The sequence below is a fragment of the Chiloscyllium plagiosum genome, chromosome 2 (assembly GCF_004010195.1).
Source record: "Chiloscyllium plagiosum isolate BGI_BamShark_2017 chromosome 2, ASM401019v2, whole genome shotgun sequence".
Taxonomy (NCBI): Eukaryota; Metazoa; Chordata; class Chondrichthyes; order Orectolobiformes; family Hemiscylliidae; genus Chiloscyllium; species Chiloscyllium plagiosum.
In genome coordinates, this window is record NC_057711.1 from 31,534,938 (window position 1) to 31,558,246 (window position 23,309).

The window sequence follows — 23,309 nt, forward strand, 5'->3', positions numbered from 1 at the left end:
ACCTCTTTCCACCTATCACATTTCCGACGCCCCTCCCCCAAGTCCCTCCTCCCTACCTTTTATCTTAGCCTGCTGGACAAACTTTCCTCATTCCTGAAGAAGGGCTTGTGCCCGAAACGTTGATTCTCCTGTTCCCTGGATGCTGCCTGACCTGCTGCGCTTTTCCAGCAACACATTTCCAGAGATGATATTGAGGTAAACTGGAAAGTAGAGTGGAGTCCACAATCAGATCAGGCTTGAAGGACAGAGTGAGCTCAAAAAGGGCCGAGTGACCGACTCCAATTTGTGTTTGTTGGGAAATGAAACTGGCACAAGAGACCAAAATATTCCAGATTGAGGCTCAATCTTAAAAGAATCTCAAGATGCAAATCTATCAATGACTGACTAGAACCCCAAATGCAATTGGTTTTAGCCACACAACTAAAATTTGCACTTTTAGTAAACAGGGAGAAAGTGAGGACTGCAGATGCTAGAGATCAGAGCTGAAAAATGTGTTGCTGGAAAAGCGCAGCAGGTCAGGCAGCATCCAAGGAGCAGGAGAATCGACGTTTCGGACATAAGCCCTTTTTCATTCCTGAAGAAGGGCTTATGCCCGAAACGTCGATTCTCACATTTAGTAAACAGTTGAGGGTGATTAAACAGAGAGCATTGTGGGGCCATTCAAGAGTTATCCATATTACTATGGATCACAATCAGATTTCCTACCTTAAAAGAAAAAAATGTTTTTTAAAAAAAAAGAATCCCTACGTTTTGGAAACAATCCATTTAGCCCAACAATCCTTCGAAAAGTAACCCACCCAGACCCATTCCCCAACCCTATTACTCTAGTGTAGGCACCTAATCTACATTGAATTAAAAATCAATCTGATTCACTAATGCCAATGGTAGCTTCATTATCACTACAATAGACTGGTTTTCAATTCCAGATTTATTACTTGAATGTAAATTCCATCAGCTACTTTGCAGCATTTGATTTCAAAGCATTAGCCTGGAACTCAGAAATGCTCATCTAGTGATATGACTACTGCATCGTCTGCCCTGGATCGCCTATATCACTTCAGCATCCATGTTGTATCCTCCATTCAAGTTTGCACACCAAGGTGCTCTGGTATCCCTTTTAGCTTGAACCTTCTGTACGTTCAGCCCCAAGCCATTATATAACAGGTAAGCAAATCAGCTGAATTTTTTATGAACTGAAAAGTTTATAGACTCAACACTAGTCACACGTTAAAATAAAAATACAAAATCTGTCGCTGTGACCTTGTTGCTATTCATGGCTAAATCGGCCTCTTATTTGTTCTCCAACATACCTCAGCTTAACATAGTGGGCGGCACGGTGGCACAGTGGTTAGCACTGCTGCCTCACAGCGCCAGAGACCCGGGTTCAATTCCCAACTCAGGCGACTGACTGTGTGGAGTTTGCACATTCTCCCAGTGTCTGTGTGGGTTTCCTCCGGGTGCTCCGGTTTCCTCCCACAGTCCAAAGATGTGCAGGTCAGGTGAATTGGCCATACTAAATTGTCTGTAGTGTTAGGTAAAAAGGGGGTACATGTAGAGGTATGGGTGGGTTGCGCTTCGGCGGGTCGGTGTGGACTTGTTGGGCCGAAGGGCCTGTTTCCACACTAAGTAATCTAATCTAATTAACAGACCCTATCTACATGAACCATCACACTTTCCTATTTGTTCAGTCTGCCAATATCTTCATTCAGGTCAACTGCTTCTGAATACTCTTCCTAATCTGTAGACGTTTTTTAAAAAAACATTTCCCCCCACTGACACCCAGAAGGCAAGGATGCCCATTCAAGTCCAATTGTGATAAGGGGCATGACATCTTTCAAAAGGTACTTTAAAATTACATTTAAATAATACAATAATCATACAGTTTTGCTTCCATTTTGTTATCAATAGGTTTCTATAAACCAGACCTTACAAAAATGCAGAATCAGTAAAACTCAAAACATTTCTTCTTGGACTTGAATTAACAAACAGGAGACAGCCTTGTACATTACATTGGCATACAAGGTACTCCCCCACTCATAGGTTACCTAGCAACTATGACTCACTCCTGATTACCAAATCCAAAGATATTATCCTCTCGATTGCTGAGATTCACACTGAATTAAGCAGCAATCAGCAAATGATCTTAAAAATGCTTACTGGAGGCTTCCTGTACTTATCCTTGCTATAATAATACATTTGTAGTGAATAATTCCCTCATTGCCACTATAATATAATTTAGGAAAGCATTTTTTTCCCAAATGAATGGTGGGGGTAGGGGGAGTGTAGTGAGGAAACAGTATTTTGTATTTCTTGTCAAAACAAAAGAGATGTGATAGTGGCAAATATAGAATATCCTCAATAATAAAATGTTTGAAGTAATAGGGCACAGAATAAACATAATTGATAATACTTGAAATAGAATGAAACTCGTGCCTACACAAACTGGTCTGCATGAATAAAACAACAAAGGGAACCCTTAGTTTCATCTTTAAGTCCATAAATGAAAATGGAGGGAATGTTGAACTTGTACCAGGCTTTAGTTAAGTCTCAGTTACAATGTGGTATCTGCTTTTTGTTGTCATTAACAGCAGCACATAAAAATTGCAACAAATTTAATGATGTTGGGGAGGATGGGCTCTTGATTCAAGAGTTTCTTGAAAAATTTGAGGACTCTAGTGAAAAACTCAATCATTTTAGATATTATGAAGGGTTATGGTAGGATAAACAATAGGATGCTTCCAAACAAAGTATTTTTCACATGGATTTTATTGAAAAACAGATTTTTTTTTAGCTCTAAAACTATGGTCCCACAAATTTTAAATGTTGGATACTTTTAGAAATAAAATGTCAAAAAGCATCAGCTAAATAAAATTTGACTAGCTGGCTCAAGAAAACACTGGTAAACATTATGACTTAAAAGGCATGTTTTTCTTTGTACTGTAAAAATGTAAATGGAGCAGACACAGGTAACGAAGTACTCCAACTGTCCTAATCTAATTTGTACTCCACAGGCAACAAAACTACAATTCTATATTGGAAACTTGAGGCATTCTAAACAGTCTTCTGCAAGTTTAAAGGTATGAGTTACATTATGCTCATTTTGATGAAAACAGGGATTAAAAACAGATTTAAAGAGGAAGAACAGTGTGACAACTGAAACTTCACAAATTTCAGCACAAGACCAATCTTACAATAAAGACATTAATCAAAGGCCCCACAGAAACATAGGAGGAGTAAGCCATTAAACTCCTTAAAACCTGTTCTACCATTCAAAATAACGACGTCAGATCATCAAGCCAAATACCCTAACTTGCATAGTACCTCTGCCACCATTCTCGAGCTCCAATGTGTGAGGGAGCTTTTCGGTCATGGCTGACCATGTGTCGCATCCTTGTTGTTCTGGCTTTCTGCTTCCTTGAAGTAACGTCACTGGTGACTGAAGAGATCAATGGAGGAGTGACAGTCCTGGTCGCAGAGGTCACATCTGTATGTGGTTGTTGATCTGCTAGAACTGCTGCACTCCTTCCTGCGTGCCCACTTGTCTGCTGTAGTGCTCAGACAAAGCTAATGGAAGAGTGAATTGTGAGGAAGACGCAGAGACTTTTGCTGCGATTTGAGGGATTGGTTCAAGGTGCTTCTACATCTTGTGTGATCAGCTGCAAGCCTTTCCCAGGACTCCGTAACAATATCAAGCACCTTCATGTCCCTCATGTAGACATACCTGTAGCACAGCTGGGCATGCCCAGTGGGTCTCTTCCTGGATTTAAGCTTTCCAAGAAGATATCCTTTAGGATGCGGCCATTCTCCATGCAGCGGATGTGGCCCAACCAGTGCAGCCTCCTCTACCTGAGCAAAGTGTCCATGCTGGGAAGGCCTGCGCAAGGTAGGACCACTGTCTTGCCACGATATGCACAGGATACAGCAGATACTCCTCAAGTGAAAAGGTGTTCAGTCTTCTCTACTGTCTGAGACATGTAGTCCATGTTTCACTGCCGTACAGCAGTGTGCTTATGATGCAGGTGTTGTAGACTGACATTTTTGTCTTCACTGTCAGCTTGGGATTTGTCCATACTCGAATAGTGAGGCGAGCAAGAGTTGAGGCTGCTTTCCTTATCCTCTTGTCGATGTGTCCAAGGAGAGGTTGTCAGTGATGGTAAAGCCAAGGACAACATTGAGTTCATAGTTGGTGGTGATGACTGGCGTACCCATGTCCCATCCCAGGACGCTCGTCTTCTTCTGCCAGTGTAAATTCCCCAGTCTCACCACTCTCTGGGTGAAGAAATCATTAGTTTAAGGATAAGGGGTAAACCTATGACCCCTTCTTCAAGACTCCCCTATCATCAGGAACATCCTTCCTTTACTGATGAAGGGCTTTTACCAGAAACGTCGATGTTACTGCTCATCGGATGCTGCCTGACCCGCTGCGCTTTTCCCGCACCACTCTAATCTAAACTCTGGTTTCTAGCATCTGCAGTCCTCACTTTTGCCTCCTTTCTTTACTGGTCTAGTCCTCTTGGAAACCTATAAAATTCTATGAGTCCCCCCTTCCCCCACCACAGCATACAATATTTCAGAAGCAGTCTCACCAATACATTGTATAACTGCAGCAGTACATCCTCTAGTTGTCTCACTATGTCACCCAATGTAAAGTTTGTCTTCTTTACTGCCTCCTGCATCTATACACATACTTTCAGTGATTGATGCACAAGGACACTCAGGTCTTGTTGAACAGTCCTTTCTCTCAATTTACTGCCAGATAATAATTCACCTTCCTGTTTTTGCTACTAAAATAGATAAATTTACATTTATCTACCTTATACTGCATCTGCCATGCATTTGCCCACTCATTCAGCCGATCCAAAATCACACAAAAAAAACTCTGCATCCTCCTCACAACTCACCCTTCCATCAGCTTTGTCTCATCTGTAAGTTTGAGATATTATATTTAGTTCCCCCACATCAATTATTTTAATTAGCTAAAATGCCAGCACAGAACGCTGTGGTATTTCACCAGTCACTGCCTGCATTCAGAAAATGGTCTATTTATTGCGACTATTAACTGCCTGCTAACCAATTTTCTATCCATTTCAATACACGACCCCAATCCCATGCAATGTAAAACTACTTCTTTCATAAACAATACAACTCCCATACATCTGACAAAGAAATCGCAGAATGCAAAGTTTATGTTGTCGTCTCATTGCAAACAAAATTTGGGGCAGGAGCCAATCAGCCTCGAGTTAGCTCTGCCATTCAATAAGATGTCTTCAACTCCACTTTCCCACCCACCTCTGATAGACTTTTGACTAACCAAGGATCTAAAATCTTTTCTCTTTGCCTTGAAAAGTATCAATTCTCCCACTTCCATTACATGGGGGAAAAAAGTTCCAAAGCCTTTTAGACATCAGAAAAAAAGTACTCATTCATTTTAAAACGAAAGACTCCAATTTTAAATTATGTCCTCCATTTCACATCTTTCCCAGAGCAAGAAACGTTGGTTAAGAGATAAACATTAGCTAGTACATTAATCAAAACCTTATTACCCAAAAAAAAAAGAGATCTAAGTGTGTTACAAACAGTGTGTTACAAACAGTTCCGAGATTCATTCAACTGATACCAAGATTGATTATTTTGAGGAGAGGCTAGACAGGCTAGGAGTTTAAAAAAAAGCAAGAGGTGTAATTATTGAAATCAATTGTTCAAAGGACTTGATTTCTGGGGATGGCAGATTTGTCAGACACGAAGGCTAACTGGGCCTGTAGCTTAGAAGAGATAAGGATGTATCTATGGTGAGGCTTATCCTCACCCCTTGCACGATTGTTCCTGGAAATGTTCCCATAGTAAATGTTTTTGTATACCTTATGTATACATTGTTTAAGAAAGAAGCTTTTTTTGATAAATAAATAAATAAATAATTTATGTACAAACTTTTGAAACAGTCAAACGGCTTCCACACCTAATATGGTAGACAATTCCACAAGTGCACCCGAGTGGAGAAGTTTTCCACTTATCTCAATCCAAAATCATCAACTTATCAATGTGACCCTTTGATATAGAAACCCATTACAGCCAGAGCACACATCATTCCTGCATAGTCTGTCAGACCATTATATTTTTCAATAAGGTTCCCAGCTAACATTTATACCTTAACCGAGTCAACCAAAACAAAGCCTAGTTATTTAACCCACTGCTGTTTGCAGGACATTGCTGTGCACAAGTTGATTACAATATTTTGCTACGGTACTAAATTGACATTTCAGAACATGGGTGTGAACACACCATGCAAAACAAAGCCCTCTGAAAACTATTAAGTTTCCTAACACTGTGGCTCAGTGGTTAGCACTACTGTCTCACAGCGCCAGAGACCCAGGTTTAATTCCAGCCTCAGATCACTGCCTGTGTGGAGTTTGCACATTTTCTCCGTGTGCTCCGGTTTCCTCCCATAATCCAAAGGTGTGCAGGTCAGGTGGATTGGCCATGCTAAATTGCCAATAGTGTTAGGTACATTAGTCAGGAGAAAATATAGAGGAATGGGTCTGGGTGGGTTACTTCTTGGAGAGTCAGTATGGACTTGATGGGCTAAAGGGCCTGTTTCCATACTGAAGGGAATCAACTCTAACATTGGCCAGTTCAATGACCATCGCTTGTATGGCAGACTTCAAAACAGAAACAGTTCTTCCAAAACAAAAGTATCCAATGTCTCACACTGAGGACAAACACCAAAATGACAAGAATATAATAAGACAAAAGAACTGCAGATGCTAGTGATCTGAAACAAAAACAGAAATAATTGGAAAATTCAGCATGTCTGGTAGAATCTGTGGTGGAGAAAGTAGGTAAAAACAATGACAGCTGATGCTGGAAACCAGATTCTGGATTAGAGATGCTGGAAAAGCACAGCAGTTCAGGCAGCATCCAAGGAGCAGAGAAAAAAAAAATCGATGTTTCGGGCAAAAGCCCTTCATCAGGAATACAGCTCAGGTGGAGAAAGTAGAGTGAAAGACAAAAAAACACTGGACTCAAAACGTTAGGTGTATTTTCTCTGCCACAAATGCTGCCAGATCTGAGTTTCAGCAAAAATGACAATTTTCCACCCAAGACATAATAATGCATATTAATACACAAGATCAAGTGGAATTATTTAAAGTCAGGAGTTTTGACATCCTCACCTGTCACATGACTGCTGCTGGAAATGTTCCCGTAGTATTTTTCTTCATACATTTGTTTTATATACACTTGCTTTAGTAAATGTCAAAGGTAAAAGAAATTACCTTCCCACAAGTAAATATTTACATATCATTTACAAACAACCTTTACTGGCGCACAAAACAAAGATCAAACTTGACTGAGTATGCTTTGACAAAATCTCAAGTTATGTGGCTATAACACGTACAAAGATAGCAGTTGACATTCATGATACAGAAAGAAACCAGTGAATCCAACAGGCACACACAACCTTTGTTTATCTGCCCGTCAGCACTTCGCACCTCAGGAATCTCCAAGAGCTGGAAGTGCCCGGCAACAGTTACTCTCCGGTCGGAAACTACTTCTACACAACAAATATTTTCACCAATTTTGACAGTAACGCGATCCGGCACCCCAGCGGCTGTTGATATTTCCCGTTCTTTCAACCAACAGCGCTCGATTGGCAAAAGTAAACGAGATGATGCATCAACTCCATCCCTGCATCTTCTCAGAACAGACGAGAAAATGTTAGCTCCCTTCACACCTCCCCCACCTCAGACGGTCAGATCTCCTGGAGTCCCTTCTCCTCTCACTCCCCTCCGTCCCGCTCACACCATTCTCATTCCCCATCCTCCCCGCCCCCAACAACCTTACCACCTGCCTCTGCCGCGGTTCCCAGGGCCCCAGACACTATTAAAGTAGCGACATGGCGACTCCAATATCATTTTACCTTGAAAGGATTGTTAAACTCAGGATCGGCAAAGGGGTTACTATCAAAGTCCGCCATCTCGATGCGTTTGGACACCTTTCCTGCGCTCCGTGTATATTCCAAGGCGCCTATTAAAGGGCTTTCTCCACCCACTCCCTTTAATCCGCACTCGACTCACATCCGAGAGAAAATGGCACCACCGGAAGTGACGCTTTTCGGCCCTGGGTTTTAACATTACGTCACCGGGCTGTGCAGCTGAGCGCGTGCTGGCAGAAGGACAACCTGGAAGGTGGCGGGCAGAGCAAATAGGGTTGTCTGCTTTCTGCATCAACTTTGGTTGCAAATATCACGTTGTGGGAGTTGGATTTCTTTTTGTGTTTGGAGGTGCAATTGCTAACCCGACTTGCACAAGGAAGTTTTTAGTGGAGGTGTCATTGTGGATTTACGCACAGCAGCAGTTCCAGAAGGCAGCTAAGGATGGACAGAAAATGCTGGCCCAGCCAGCAACAACCATATACCATGAATTTTAAAAAAAACGGTTTCAACACAAAATGTTGTTAAATTGCATGCTTTTAAAAAAACGTGTGTGCAAATATCGTGCAGGGTTGTTCGCATAACCCACAGAAAATTTTAAACAGTGAACATAGCAGAAAACTCAGCTACACATCACACATTTTAAAATGTTATCAAATTTTGTCCACTTGCATACATAGTGTCATAAAGGTGTACAGCACGGAACAGACCCTTTGGTCCAATTTGTCCATGCCAACCAGGTATCCTAAATTAGTCTTGTCCCATTTGCAAGCACTTGGCCCATATCCCTCTAAACCCTTCCCATTCATATATCCATCCAGATGCCTTTTAAATGTTCTAACTGTACCACCCTTAACCATTTCCTCTGGCAGCTCATTCCTTACATTCACCAACCTCTGCTTAAAAAAGTTGCCCCTTTGGTTCCATTTAAATACTTTTTCTTTGTTATTACACACATCTGGAGCAGTTGGGACTTGAAGTCAGATCTCTTGATCCGGGGTAGAGACACTGCATGACAAGAAGGCTCCCTGAGTCTGTTTTCTTTTTTTTTCTGTGCCACAAGAAGGCCCAGCAGTAATACTTATTTTTTTCTTATATTTTTGCACAAATCACCTGTGGTTTTATATTTATATATATGAGATTGAAAAATAAAGACACTATTGTGAATAGATCTTATTCTTTTCATTTCCTTTCTACCATTTGGAAAACATGAGTGTGAATACTTACAAGCAAAACCTGTTAAGAGCAATGCTGATATTAAAAAAAATGTGGGGTGGTGTAGGGAGAGAGGGACACATAAACTTCCTATGCTGAAAAGTTACTGTTGATTAACCTGTCAGATAAGGGCAGCACCTTCCATGGAATTTCACAGAATTCAACAGAGGGAACAACAATTAGATTGAAGAATTTTAATTAAGCTGCATCATAGTCTGAGCTAGGAAATGTAAGATCTGGTGAATTAAATTTCAAATCAGAAAACAAAGTGAAGAGAAAGATTAGAGTACAAGAAAGTATTTAAAAGTCAGAAAGAGCAAGTTTAATCTTTTTACAAATTTCTACATGTTCTAACTAATTAAACTGGGAAGGAACATGACTACAATGAAAAAAAAATTGTCAGAGGTTGTTTAACAATAGCTACATTTCTGTGAGTCATGATACAATTTTAGCAGACATGGTATGCTTTCCTCTATTGGTCAGAGTATTGAGTACAGGAGTTGGGAGGTCATGTGGCTGTACAGGACATTGGTTTGGCTACTTTTGGAATATTGCATGCAAATTTGGTCTCCTTCCTATCGGAAGGATATTGTGAAACCTGAAAGGGTTCAGAAAAGATTTACAAGGATGTTGCCTGGGTTGGAAGATTTGAGCTATAGGGAGAGGCTGAATTGACTGGGTCTGCTTTCCCTGGAGTGTCAGAGGGGTGACCTTACAGAGGTTTATGAAATCATGAGGGGCATGGATAGGATAAATAGACAAAGTCTCTTCCCTGGGGTGGGGAGTCCAGAACTAGAGGGCATAGGTTTAGGTTGAGAGGGGAAAGATATAAAAGAGACCTAAGGAGCAACTTTTTCACGCAGAGGGTGTACGTGTATAGAATGAGCTGCCAGAGGAAGTGGTGGAAGCTAGTACAATTGCAACATTTAAAAGCCATCTGGATGGGCATATGAATAGGAGGGGTTTCGAGGGATATGGGCTGGGTGCTGGCAGGTGGGACTAGATTGGGTTGGGATATCTGGTCGGCATGGACAAGTTGGACTGAAGGGTCTGTTTCCGTGCTGTACATCTCTATGAGTCCTTCTTGAGATCAACAAAGAGATTAGAGAAGCAGTACTTAAGGCCTAGAGTTTACTTAATTCAATCGATTGGACTAGCATTGTAAAGGCCATGAATCATCGTCTGGAAATATAAATACAAATCCCATCAAAAAGGGTAATATAAATTCAGTTAAATAAATCTCCCATGGAATGTTAGTGACAGTAAGGGTGACCATAAAACTATTGGATTATTATTCGCAAGTCCATTTAAATAAAATACTTTATTAGGATGAGGGCATCCCTGTTTAGGCTAGCATTTATTGTCCATCACCAACAGTCAACCACATTGCTGTAGATCTGAGTCACATGTAGGTGAGACCAGGTAAGAACAGCAGTTTCCTTTCCTAAAGGACATGAGTGAACCAGATGGAACAACAATGGTCATTATTAGACTTTCAATTCCATATTTTTCAACCCAGGTCCCCAGAACATTGACCTGGGGTACTGAATTAATTAAAACCGAAAGAACTGTGGATGCAGTAAATCAGAAATGAAAACAGAAGTTGCTGGAAAAGCTCAGCAGGTCTGGCAGCATCTGTGAAGAGAAATCAGAGGTAACATTTTGGGTCAGTTCTGAGGAACAGTCACCGGACCTGAAATGTTAACTCTTGATTTCTCTTCACAGATGTTGCCAGACATGCTGAGCTTTTCTCGTACTTCATTTTTTGGTGATCATACCACTATTCCATTGCTTCCCCATTGATTCTCCTGTATCCTTTGGATAAGGAAATCTGTCATCACTACCCCAGCTATAGACTGGACTTCGCACAATATGATTGACCTTATCTGTTTCTGAAATGCCCACCAATCACAGTATCACAAATAAAAACTAAAATAAGTGTAAAACTGGACAGGCTAACCAATATTGACCTCAGACATTGAACTTGATAAAGACACACCTATCCCAGTCAAAATTGCAAAGTCCTCACTGACATCTGAAGATTTGTGTCAAAGAGTGTGGTGCTGGAAAAGCACAGCCAGTCAGGCAGCATCCGAGGAGTAGGAGAATTGACATTTTGAGCGTAAGCCCTTCATCAGGACCTGGAAAAGAAATTCCTGATGAAGGGCTTATGCTCAAAACATCAATTCTCCTACTCCTCGGATGCTGCCTGACTGGCTGTGCTCTTCCAGGTCCTGATGAAGGGCTTATGCTCAAAATGTTGATTCTCCTACTCCTCGGATGCTGCCTAACGGGCTGTGCTTTTCCAGGTCCTGATGAAGGGCTTACGCTCAAAATGTCAATTCTCCTACTCCTCGGATGCTGCCTGACTGGCTGTGCTTTTCCAACACCACACTCATCGACTCTGACCTCCAGCATCTGCCGTCCTCACTTCCTTCTAGTTGATTATAACCTTACGAAGAAGCCTCTTCCAAGGATGCCTACATTGAAGAAGTTCTCCTCCTCCCTCTACAAGGATATCAGTGAATCTCTCTCTCACTGCACCCTGCAGGTCGCCCTTCCTGATGAGGGGCTTATGCACAAAACAATGATTCTCCTGCTCCTCAGATGCTGCCTGACTGGCTGTGCTTTTCCAGCACGACACTCTTTGACTCTGATCTCCAGCATCTGCAGTCCTCACTTTCTCCTATCTGAGGATTTATGCCAAGGATTGAGCTACAGACTTGTCCAGTAACACCGTGACATACCATACTCAACAAATCATAAGGGGAATATTCCAGGCTCCTCCAACTCCATTTCTGGGTATTTCCAGTCCTACACCATTGTGCCTACCAGCTTCTCTGGGCGACTGGTTAGGATCTGGTGCGTTCAATGCCGAGGTCTGGGTTCATTTCCAGTCAGGGAATTACACTTTTAGGGGTGGTATGGTGGCTCAGTGGTTAACATTGCTGCCTCACAGCATCAGGAAGCTAGGTTTGATTCCAGCCTCGGGCAACTGTGTATGGAGTTTCTCCCCGTGTCTGTGTTTCCTTCAGGAGCTTCAGTTTCCTTCCAGAGTCCAAAGATGTATAGATTAGGTGGATTGGTTGTGCTAAATTGTCCATTGTGTACAGGGATGTGTAGGATAAGTAGATAGCTATTGGAAATGCAGGGTTTCAGGCATAGGGTAGGGGGAAGGTCTGGGTGGGATTCTCCTCAGACAGTCACTGTGGTCTCAATGGGCTGAATGGCCTGTTAGTACACAGTGGCCAATTCAATGTGCAACATCACAAGTGGCTCAGTAGCACCACTTTTAATTGGATTGCCTGATCCGTGAAGGTCATTGGTGAGAGAGCCAATGCAAGGCTATTATCTATTTAACCTTGTCCTCACTCATCCACATTTCACAGGTGCATCTATCCACGGCAGTATTGATAGAACTGACTCTTGTAGGTGAAGTCCTGTTTTCAAAATTAGGATGTTCCCCATCGTATTGTGGAATACAATCACTGTACTAAGTTGGATACATTCAGAACAGATTTAGCAGTTCACATTAGACATCCATGAAGCACCTTGGATCACAGCAACAGAATTACTTGTATCTGACATGATTCTCATGCTATACCATTACCAGCAAGCCAAAGAATAAATCCTGGTGCAATGACGAATGCAGAGGAATACGCCAGCAGCAGGATCAGGCATACCTAAAAATGAGGTGCCAAACTAGAGAATCGACAGGAAAACATTTATCCTCCATTCAATGTAGTCATGATGATCTGAAACTGAACTCCACAGATCCATGCTCATATCCCTTCATGCTTTGACTTTCAATTTCAAGATTGTAGGTTTCAGTTTCACTTTACAGCTTGAGCCAAAAAGTAACAATGCTGACATTCCACTGCAGAGAATGCAGAGAACAAGGGTTTGGAGAAGGTTAAAAGTCACACAACACCAGGTTATAGTCCAACAGGTTTATTTGGAAGCACTAGCTTTCGGAGCACTGCTCCTTCATCAGGTGGATGTGGAGAATAAGATCGTAAGACCCAGAATTTATAGCAAACGTTTGCAGCATGATGTAACTGAAATTATATATATTGAAAAAGACCTGGATTGTTTGTTAAGTCTCTCATCTTTTAGAATGAACATGTTGGTTTCAGTTCTTTCATATGTAAATCCCAGAACTTTTGTAAGTTACATTCTCAAGTGAACTTCAACAGTTGGTGTCATGTTGGCCCAGATAATACATTTAAGGTGTGAGCTGCCCTGTGTGAGGCTGTCTGTGCCACAATGGTCAGACTGATTCTAATCTCAAAAATGAATTTATAGAATCTTACATGAATTTATACAGTTTTTGAGCAAAATAGAATGGTATTCTGCAAGTACAAATTCATTCCACAAACTTATATGTGTATGTATTCATGTAGGGGGGTGTGTGCCGGGGGTGGAGGGGCGGTGTGGAGGCGCAGTGGGGGATGTGATGAGTGTCTGTGAGAGAATGTGTCTATGTGTGTGAGTTGTAAAGGAGTATAAGTCTGTTAGAGGGTGCATGTGAGAGTGTGGGACTGTGTGTGTGAGCGCATGAGAGAGGGTCTGCGTGAGTGTATGGGTCTGTAGGAGTGTGTGTGTGTAGGAATGTCTGTGTGTGTGTGTGCATCTGTCTGTGCATGTGCGATTGTCTGTGTGTGTGTATAGTGCAATGGGGTCACCTGTAGTGTGACACGAACCCAAGGTCCTGGTTGAGGCCATCTCCATGGGTACTGAACTTGGCTATCAGCCTCTGCTCGGCCACTTTTCATTGTTGCCTGTCCCAAAGTCCACTTTGGAGGACAGTCCCCTGAAGGTCCGAGGTCGAATGTCCTGGATGGCTGAAGTGTTCTCCGAATGGGAGAGAATACTCCTGTCTGTTGATTGTTGTGCAATGTCCAATCATCTGCTGCTGTAGCTTCTGATTGGTCTCACTAATGTACCATGCCTCAGGGCATCCTTGCCTGCAGCGGATGAGTTAAACAAAGTTGGCTGAGCCGCACGAGTACCTGCCATGTACATGGTGGGAGGTATCCCCACGCGTAATGGTGGATCCATGTTGACACTCTGACACGTCTTGCAGTGTTATATTTTACTTTGCTCAAAAACTGCATGAATCCATGTAAGATTCTATAAATTCATTTTTGAGATTAGAATCAGTCTGACCATTGTGGCACAGACAGCCTCACACAGGGCAGCTCACACCTTAAATGCATTATCTAGGCCAACATGACACCAACTGTTGAAGTTCACTTGAGAATGTAACTTATAAATGTTCCGTGATTTACATATGAAAGAACTGAAACCAACATGTTCATTCTAAAAGATGAGAGACTTAACAAACAATCCAGGTCTTTTTCAATATATAATTTCAGTTTCATCATACTGTAAACTTTTGCTATAAATTCTGTGTCTTAAGATCTTATACTCCACAACCTGATGAAGGAGCAGTGCTCCGAAAGCTAGTGCTTCCAAATAAACCTGTTGGACTATAACCTGGTGTTGTGTGATTTTTAACTTTGTACACCCCAGTCCAACACTGGCATCTCCAAACCAAGGGATTGTAGGAGATGCTATCCTTTGGTTGAAGTCCCGTCTGCCAGCTCTAATGGATGCAAAAGATTTTATCGCACTATTATGAAAAAGAACAGAGAAGTTTTCCCTGTTGTCCTAGTCAAAATTAATTTCTCAAACAACATTAAAGAAATTGCCGTCATTACCATATTGCTGTTAGTTGGAATTTGGCAAACAGAAATTGGCTGCGTGTTTCTTGCATTAGAGCTGTGAATATGCTTCAAACAGTACTTCATAGGCTGTGAAGTTTTCTGAGAATGATTGGGATTAATTGCTGTGATCTAAGCACTATCACAAAGACATGGTTATAAGATAAGCAAGCTTCTAGGGTACACAAGCTTAAGAAAAGACAAACAGAGTTGAAAATGAGGAATGCCCTTGATCGACATAAGAAGTGAAAAAGAATCTTGGCTCAGAAGATCAGTAATTAAGATTAATATAGAACAAGAAAGATCAGAAAGGAACATATAACTCAAGGGCAGAAATAAGTCATTCAGCCCATCAAATCTGCTTCACCATTCTTTGAGATTATGGCTGATCTGATAATCCTCAATCCTTAATAACTACTTTCCCCATAACCTTTGATTCTCTTACTGTTTAAATTGTGTGTCTCTGCCTTGAATGTACTTAATATCATTATTTCTAGACAAAGTTAAAAATTACATAACACCAGGTTATAATTCAACAAGTTTATTTCGAAGTACAAGCTTTCTGAGCACAGTTTCTTCATCAGGTAGCTATTGGGGCAGGAACATAGGACACCGAATTTATAGTGAACGATCTAAGTGTCATACAATTGATGCGATGTATTGAACAAACCTAGATTGCTGTAAAGTCTTTAATCACTTAGAATGGGGTTGCAGGTTTCAATTCCCAGAACATTTTCCAAGTCACATTCCCGAGATAACTTAAGGTCTCATAAAAAAAGGTGAGCTGCACAGTTTTAGTTAAAAATCACACAACATCAGGTTATAGACCAACAGGTTTAGGGATTTAGGCCTAAGATATGATGAATGGTGAGGGCCAGAGGATCCTGGGATTGTATTCATTAGAGTTTAGAAGGTTGAGGGGACATCTAATAGAAACTTACAAGATAATGCATGGCTTAGAAAGGGTGGACATTGGGAATTTATTCCTATTAGGAAGGGAGACTAGGACCTGTGGGCACAGCCTTAGAATTAGAGAGGGTCAATTTAGAACGGAAATGAGAAGACATTTCTTCAGCCAGAGAGTGGTGGGCCTGTGGAATTCATTGCCACAGAGCGCTGTGGAGGCCAGGATGTTAAATATCTTCAAGGCAGAGATTGATACATTCTTGATCTTGCAAGGAATTAAGGGCTATGGGGAGAGTGCAGGTAAGTGGAGTTGAAATGCCCATCAGCCGTGATTGAATGATGGAGTGGAGTGGACTCGATGGGCCGAATGGCCTTACTTCCACTCCTATGTCTTATGGTCTTGTAGGTTTATTTGGAAGCGATAGCTTTCGAAGCACTGCCTCTTCATCAGGTGGTTGTGGAGCAGGAACATAAGACACAGGATTTATAGCAAAAGGTTAGAAAATCTGAAGTTATCTTGAGAATGCGACTTAAAAGGAGTTCTGGAATTTACATATTAACAAACTGAAACTAGGAAACCCATTCTAAAAGATGAAAGACTTAATCTAAGTTTGTTTAATATATTTCAGCTGCATGACGCTGTAACATTTTGCTATAAATTCTGTGTCTTATGGTCCTGCCCCACAATCACCTGATGAAAGAGCGGAGCTCCGAAGAATAGTGCTTCCAAATAAACCTGTTGGACTATAACCTTGTGTTGTGTGATTTTTAATTTTGTCCACCCCAGTCCACCACCAGCTCCTCCATATCATGCATAGTTTTAGCGAGACTTCCCAATATCTTGTCAATAATTGTGGAACCAGCACTGATCCCGAGTTCAGGTTGCCATGTCCCTCTGCACTGTCCCTCTTCTCCCACTCTCTGTCTTCTAATCGTTAGCCAAATCTCTAACAATGTTCAAATACTAACCCCAACACCTTACATACTGTAATTTGTTGAACACCTTTTGGAAATCCAAGTATATTACAACTAATAGTTGCTCTTTAGTTATCTTGCTTGTTACAAATAGACTGCAGAGAAGTGGGGGGAGGCAGGATGGTTGCACATTTCGAGAATGTGGGTGGCATGGCCTCACAGCACCAGGGTCCTGAGTTTAATTCCACCCTTGAGCAATTGTCAGTGTGGAGTTTCCCCCGTGGGCTTCCTCTGGTGCTCTGGTTTCCTTCCACAGTCCAGAGATGTGCAAGTTAGGTGGCCATGCTACATTGCCCATAGTGTTTAGGCTAGGTGGATACCAATGGGAAATGTAGGGTGACAGGAATGGGGTGAGCCTAGAAGGTTTGCTCTTTGGACAGTCAGTGTGGACTTGATGGGCTGAATAGGCTGCTTCCACACTGTAGGGATTCTATGAATTTACCAGTGCATCCATTATCTCTGCGGTTAAGATAAAGGTGTCTCCTTCCCAACCTTTCCACTTGCCTGAGGCATGGTGACCCTCAGGTTAAACTCTCTCTCTCTCTAATGACACAGCAGTTCTATGGTCTGGTTGGACTGTGGCAACTTTACTTTTTACTTTTTCTGAGCTACTTTCTTTAATATTCTAGGATTCAACCCATCAAGCCCAGGGACCTATCAGCTTATATCCCCTAGTACCTTGCTTCTTTTGCAATATTCATTGTATTTATTTATGTCCCAAACTTTTGCCCCTTAATTATTTTGTATCTTTGGAATGTTACTAGTGTCTTCTACCATTAAGACTGAAGCAATGTATTTCATAGAGTAGAATTATAGTATCGCTACAGTATGGAAACAGGCCATTCAGCCCATCGAGAGCACATTAACCCTCCAAGACTCGGAGAGTATTCCACCCAGATCCACTCCCCTACCCTTCCCCTGTATCCCTGCCTTTTCAATTGGGCAATCCACGTATCCTGCACATCCCTGGACTCGATTGGACAATTTAGCATGGCCAATCCATCTAACCTGCAGATCTTGGATGGTGGGAGGAAACTGGAGGACTTGGAAGATACCCACACAGGCACTAGGAGAATGTGCAAACTTCACGCAGACGCACAAGGTGGAATCAAACCCAGGTCCCTGACACTGTGAAGCAGCAGTGCTAACCACTGAGCCACCATGTTGCCCACTCTTCTGCCATTTACTGGTTCTACACCATTATTGCCATAGGCTTATTCTCTAAACAGTTTATGTTCACTGTCCTCCTTTCTTTTTGTCCATTTTTATATTATTTGCTAGTTTTCTCTCAAAGTTTATTTCCTCCAATTTTATTATTACTTTGGTCATCTTTGTAACTCCCCTCCTCCAAGTCCCTCCTCCCTACCTTTTATCTTCTCCTGCTGAACACTCTCTGCTCATTCCTGAAGAAGGGCCTGTGCCCGAAACGTCGAATCTCCTGTTCCCTGGATGCTGCCTGACCTGCTGTGCTGTTCCAGCAATAAAGTTTCAATTTTAAAATTTTCCCAATCCTCTGGTTTACCACAAATCTTTGCCACATTGTATGCTTTTCATTCAATTTAATACAATGCTTAACTTCCTTGGTTAACCATTGTTGACTTATCCATTGCTACATTTGTTCTTTCTCACTGGGATATATCTTTCTTGTGAGTTATGAACAATTTTCTTAAATGTTCTCCATTGTTCATCAACTGTCTTTCCTGCTAAAGTCTTTACCCAGACTTCTTGAACCAACTCTGCCCTTACTCCTTTGTAAGTACCTTTATTTAAACGTAGCAGTTTTTTCCAAGCCAGTTTTTCACTCTCAAATTAAGTTCTACCATGATTTCCAAGAGAATCTTTTACTCTGACATAATGAATTAAAACTGACTCAATAACATTACCAGATCCTTCAACGGATCCACAACACATTGTTCTAGGAACACGGTCGGAGGATACTTTAGCGGTCTGGGACATTCGACCATGGACCTTTGTGTGACCATTCTGCAAGGCAGACTTCAGGCACCATGCCTCTATTCATGATGAAGGGCTTTTGCTCAAAACGTCGATTTTCCTGCTCCTGACCTGCTGTGCTTTTCCAGCACCACTCTAATCTACAGTCTTTGTTTTTACCAACAATGCAAAGTGGGTGAGCAAAGGTTGATATTGATACCAAGTTCAGTATCCATGGGGATGGCCTCAACCAGGACCTTGGTTTATGTCACACTACAGGTGACCCCACTGCACTACCAATATAGAGACACAAACACACTCACACACACACACTCACACACACACTCTCTCTCTCTCTCTCACTCACACACACACTCACGCAGACCCTCTCTTATACACAGCTTTCTCTCATACGCTCACACATACACATACACACTCACACCCACACACACCCTGTCACAGATTTATACTCCTTTACACTCTCTCACAGACACTCATACCCACTCAATACACACGCATCTACATACACACACACCTATAAGTTGTTGGGTGAACTTGTACTTGCAGAATTATATTTTATTTTGTTCAAAAACTGGATGAATCCATGTAAGATTCTGTAAATCCCTTTTTTAGAAATAGAATCAATCTGAACATTAGGGCACAGACAGCCTCACACAGGGCACCTCACACCTTCAATACATTATCTGGGATGACATAGCACCTTTTGTTAAAGTTCACTTGAGAATGTAACTTTAAAAAGTGTTTTCGGATTTACATATGAAAGAACTGAAACCAACATGCAACACCGGGTTATAGTCCAACAGGTTTAATTGGAAGCACACTAGCTTTCGGAGTGCTGCTCCAATTCAACCTGTTGGACTATTACCTGGTGTTGTGTGATTTTTAACTTTGTACACACCAGTCCAACACTGGCATCTCCAAATCATGAAACCAACATGGTCATTCTAAAAGATGAGAGACTTAACAGACAATCCAGGTTTTTTTTTCAATATATAATTTCAGTTGCATCACACTAAACATTTGCCATAAATTCTGTGTCTTGCGATCTTATACTCCACAACCACCTGCTTAAGGAACAGCGCTCTGAAAGCTAGTGCTTCCAAATAAACCTGTTGGACTATAACCTGGTGTTGTGTGATTTTTAACTTGGTAGGAAACTATGCTGAAACATTGTAGCTACCTCTCCCAATTTGACTTTCCCAATCTACAGTATATGAAAATTCAGTTCATTCATGATTAATGCACTGCCTTTGTACGTGCTCTCAATAGTTCTTGACTTATTCTCTGTACAACAGTATAGCTATTGTTAGGCCTGTTAATTTCTTCCCCACATTATTTCTTAACTTCACACATAGTAACTCGCTTGCCTTCATTGTTCAGGCCTTGAGTGCAGGAGTTGGGATGTCATGTTGAAGTTCTACAGGATGTTGAAGAGGCCTCTTCTGGAGTTCAGTTGGCTAGGCAGCCAAGCAGTCCAATGCCAACAGCATGGATTCAAACTCCACACTGGCTGAAGATACCACAAAGGACTCTCCTTCTCAACCTCTCCACTCGCCTAAGGTTAAATCACTACCATTCACCTCTCTCTAACAAGAGAGCTACCCTCCAGCCTAAGACAACTTGACTGACATCTTCTGATCCAAGATCATTTCTTGCTTTTCTACTTATTCCATCTTGTACTAAAGTGGCCACCTTTGTCTTCCTGCTTGTCGTTTTGAAAAATCCTTCCCAAATTCCTGAATATTTAGATTAGATTCCCTACAGTGTGGAAACAGCCCCTTTGGCCCAACCAGTCCACACTAACCCTCGAAGAGTAACCCATCCAAACCCATTTCCCTCTGACTAATGCACCTAACATTATGGGCAATTTAGCATGTCCAATTCACCTGACCCGCACATCTTTGGACTGTGGGAGGAAACCGGAGCATCTGGAGAAAACCCACGCAGACACAGGGCAAATGTGCAAACTCCACACAGACAGTTGCCCGAGGCTAGAATCGAACTGGGATCCTGGTGCTGTGAGGCAGCAGTGCTAACCACTGAGCCACCGTGTAAACTGTGATTTCATACAGTCACAGAGTTAGACAGCATGGAAGCAGACTGTTCAGTCCGACTCATCCATAATGATCAAATATCGCAAACTAATCTAGTCCCATTTGCCAGCATTTGGCTCATGTCCCTCTAACCTCTTCCTATTCATAAAACTATATAGATATCTTTTAAATGTTGTAATTGTACCAGCCTTCACCACTTCCTCTGGTAGCTTGTTGCATACACGCACCACCCTCTGAGTGAAAAAGTCATCCCTCAGGTCTCTTTTAAATCTTTCCCCTCTCTTTTTAAATCTATGCCCTCTAGTTTTAGACTCCCCTATCCTGTCCCCTGGCTATTCACGCTATTCATGCTCCTTATGATTTTATAAACCTCTATAAATTTACCCATCAGCCTCTGACACTCCAGGGATAAAAAATACCCGAGCCTAATCAGCTTCTCCCTATAGCTCAAACCTTCCAAACTGGGCAACATCCCTATAAATCTTCTGAAACTTTCCAGTTTAACAACATACTTCCTATCACAAGGAGACCAGATTTTTGAATGCAGTATTCTAAAAGTGGCCAATATCCTGTACAGCTGCAACATGACATCCCATTTCCTATACTTGATGCACTGACCAATGAACAGAAGTATGCCAAACGCTTTCTTCACCTCCCTGTCTAGCTGTGACTCAACTTTTAAGGAAGTATGAACGTGCACCCCTGGGTCTTTTTGTTCGGCAACACTCCCCAGGGCCCTACTATTAAGTGTATAAGTCCTGCGCTGATTTGCCTGACCAAAATACAACACTTCATGTTTACCTAAATTAAACTCCATCTGCCACTCCTCACCCCATTGGTCCATCAAATCAACGTCCCATTGTACTCTGAGGTAATATTCTTCACTGTCCACTACACTTCCAATTTTGGTGTCATCTGAAAACTTACTAACCATACCTCCAATGTTCACATCTAAATCATTTATATAAATGATAAAAAGCAGTAGACCCAGCACTGTTCCTTGCAGCAAACAATGGTCACAGGCTTCCAGTCTGAGAAACAACCTTCCACCATCACTGTTTGTCTCCTACCTTCAAGCCAACTTTATATCCAATTGGCTAGTTCTTCCTGTATTTCATGTGATCTAACTTTGCTAACCAGTCTACCACGTGGAAGTTGAACAGCTTGCTGAAGTCCATAAAGTCCATGAAGTCCAACGTGCCTTAGAAAAGAAGTGATTATTTACATCAGAAAGAAAGGAGAAGAACACCACCCCCCCCCCCCTCATCTACATCTACAGAGCAGAGGTTGAGAGGGCTGAGAGCATCAAATTCCTAGGAGTGATGATAACCGACAAGCTGTCCTGGACTTTCTACATAGATGTGATGGTCAAGAAGGCACAATGCCTCTTCTTCCTTAGGCAGCTCAGGAAATTCAGCATGTCCATAAGAACCCACACCAATGTTTACAGATGCACCATAGAAATCACACTGTCTGGGTACATAACAACTGGTATATGGCAACTGCTCTGCCCAAGACTGGAAGAAGCTACAGAAGGTTGTGTACACAGATCACCACAAAAGCCAGCCTCCCATCCATAGACTCCAGTTACATGTTTTGTTGCCACGGAAAGGCTGCCAACATCTTCAAAGACCTATGCCATCTCAGCAATGCTCTTCTACAACCTCTTCTATCAGGTAGAAGATGCAAAAGTTTGAACACATGCACCAACAGGTTCAAGGATTAGTGTCTTCCCTGCTGTTGTTATACTGATGAATGGAGTCTCTAACTTCAAATAATACTGATCTTGTTAACGTTGATTTTGCCTAGTGCACATCCTGTGCAGTGTGACCTGTATGCCTATCTCTGTCCAAGCATTTTTACACACTATGATCTGTATGTCCTTGCTTCCTATGATCTGCCTATGCTGCTCGCAAACAAAGGTACACACACACACACACACACACGCGCACCCTCTCACAGACTTATACTCCATTGCACTCATACACATACACACATTCTCTCACAGACACTGACACCCCCACATGCACACACTCATTCCGCCTCCCCTGCACACACATATATAAGATTGTGGGGTGAATTTGTACTTGCAGAATTACATTTTATTTTGTTCAAAACCTGCATAAATCTATGTAAAATTCTGTAAATCCCACTTTAGAAATAACACCAGTCTGACCTAATATTGGGACACTGACAGACTTTAACCTCACACCCTCAATGCATTATCTGATTGAGTTGGCACCTATTGTTAAAAACAATCTTGAGATTGTAACTATAAAAAAGTTCTGTGAATTACATGTGAAGGAACCAAAACTAACTTGATCATTCTAAAAGATGAAAGACTCAAGCTAAACTTGTTTACTATTACATCCTATGACACTGCAATCCTATTGCTATTAAGTCTGTGTCGTATGATTCTGCTCCACAACCATCTGATGAAGAAGCAGTGCTTCGAAAGCTAGTGCCTCCAAATAAACCTGTTGGACTATAACCTGGTGTCATGTGATTTTTAACTTTATTTGTGTCATTAATTCATTTATTTTGTTCTGAATA

General features: G+C 41.8%; 1 protein-coding gene across 1 annotated transcript in view; it reads right to left on the reverse strand.

Annotated features, from left to right (window-relative positions):
• The window catches only part of scamp1 (secretory carrier membrane protein 1), a 63,748-nt gene extending 55,629 nt beyond the window's left edge, over positions 1-8,119 (reverse strand). The window contains exon 1 of the mRNA XM_043707067.1: positions 7,916-8,119. Coding sequence (XP_043563002.1) covers positions 7,916-7,972 — 57 coding nt within the window. The 5' untranslated portion in view covers positions 7,973-8,119. The remainder of the gene's footprint in view (positions 1-7,915) is intronic.
• Between the last annotated feature and the right edge of the window lie 15,190 nt (positions 8,120-23,309).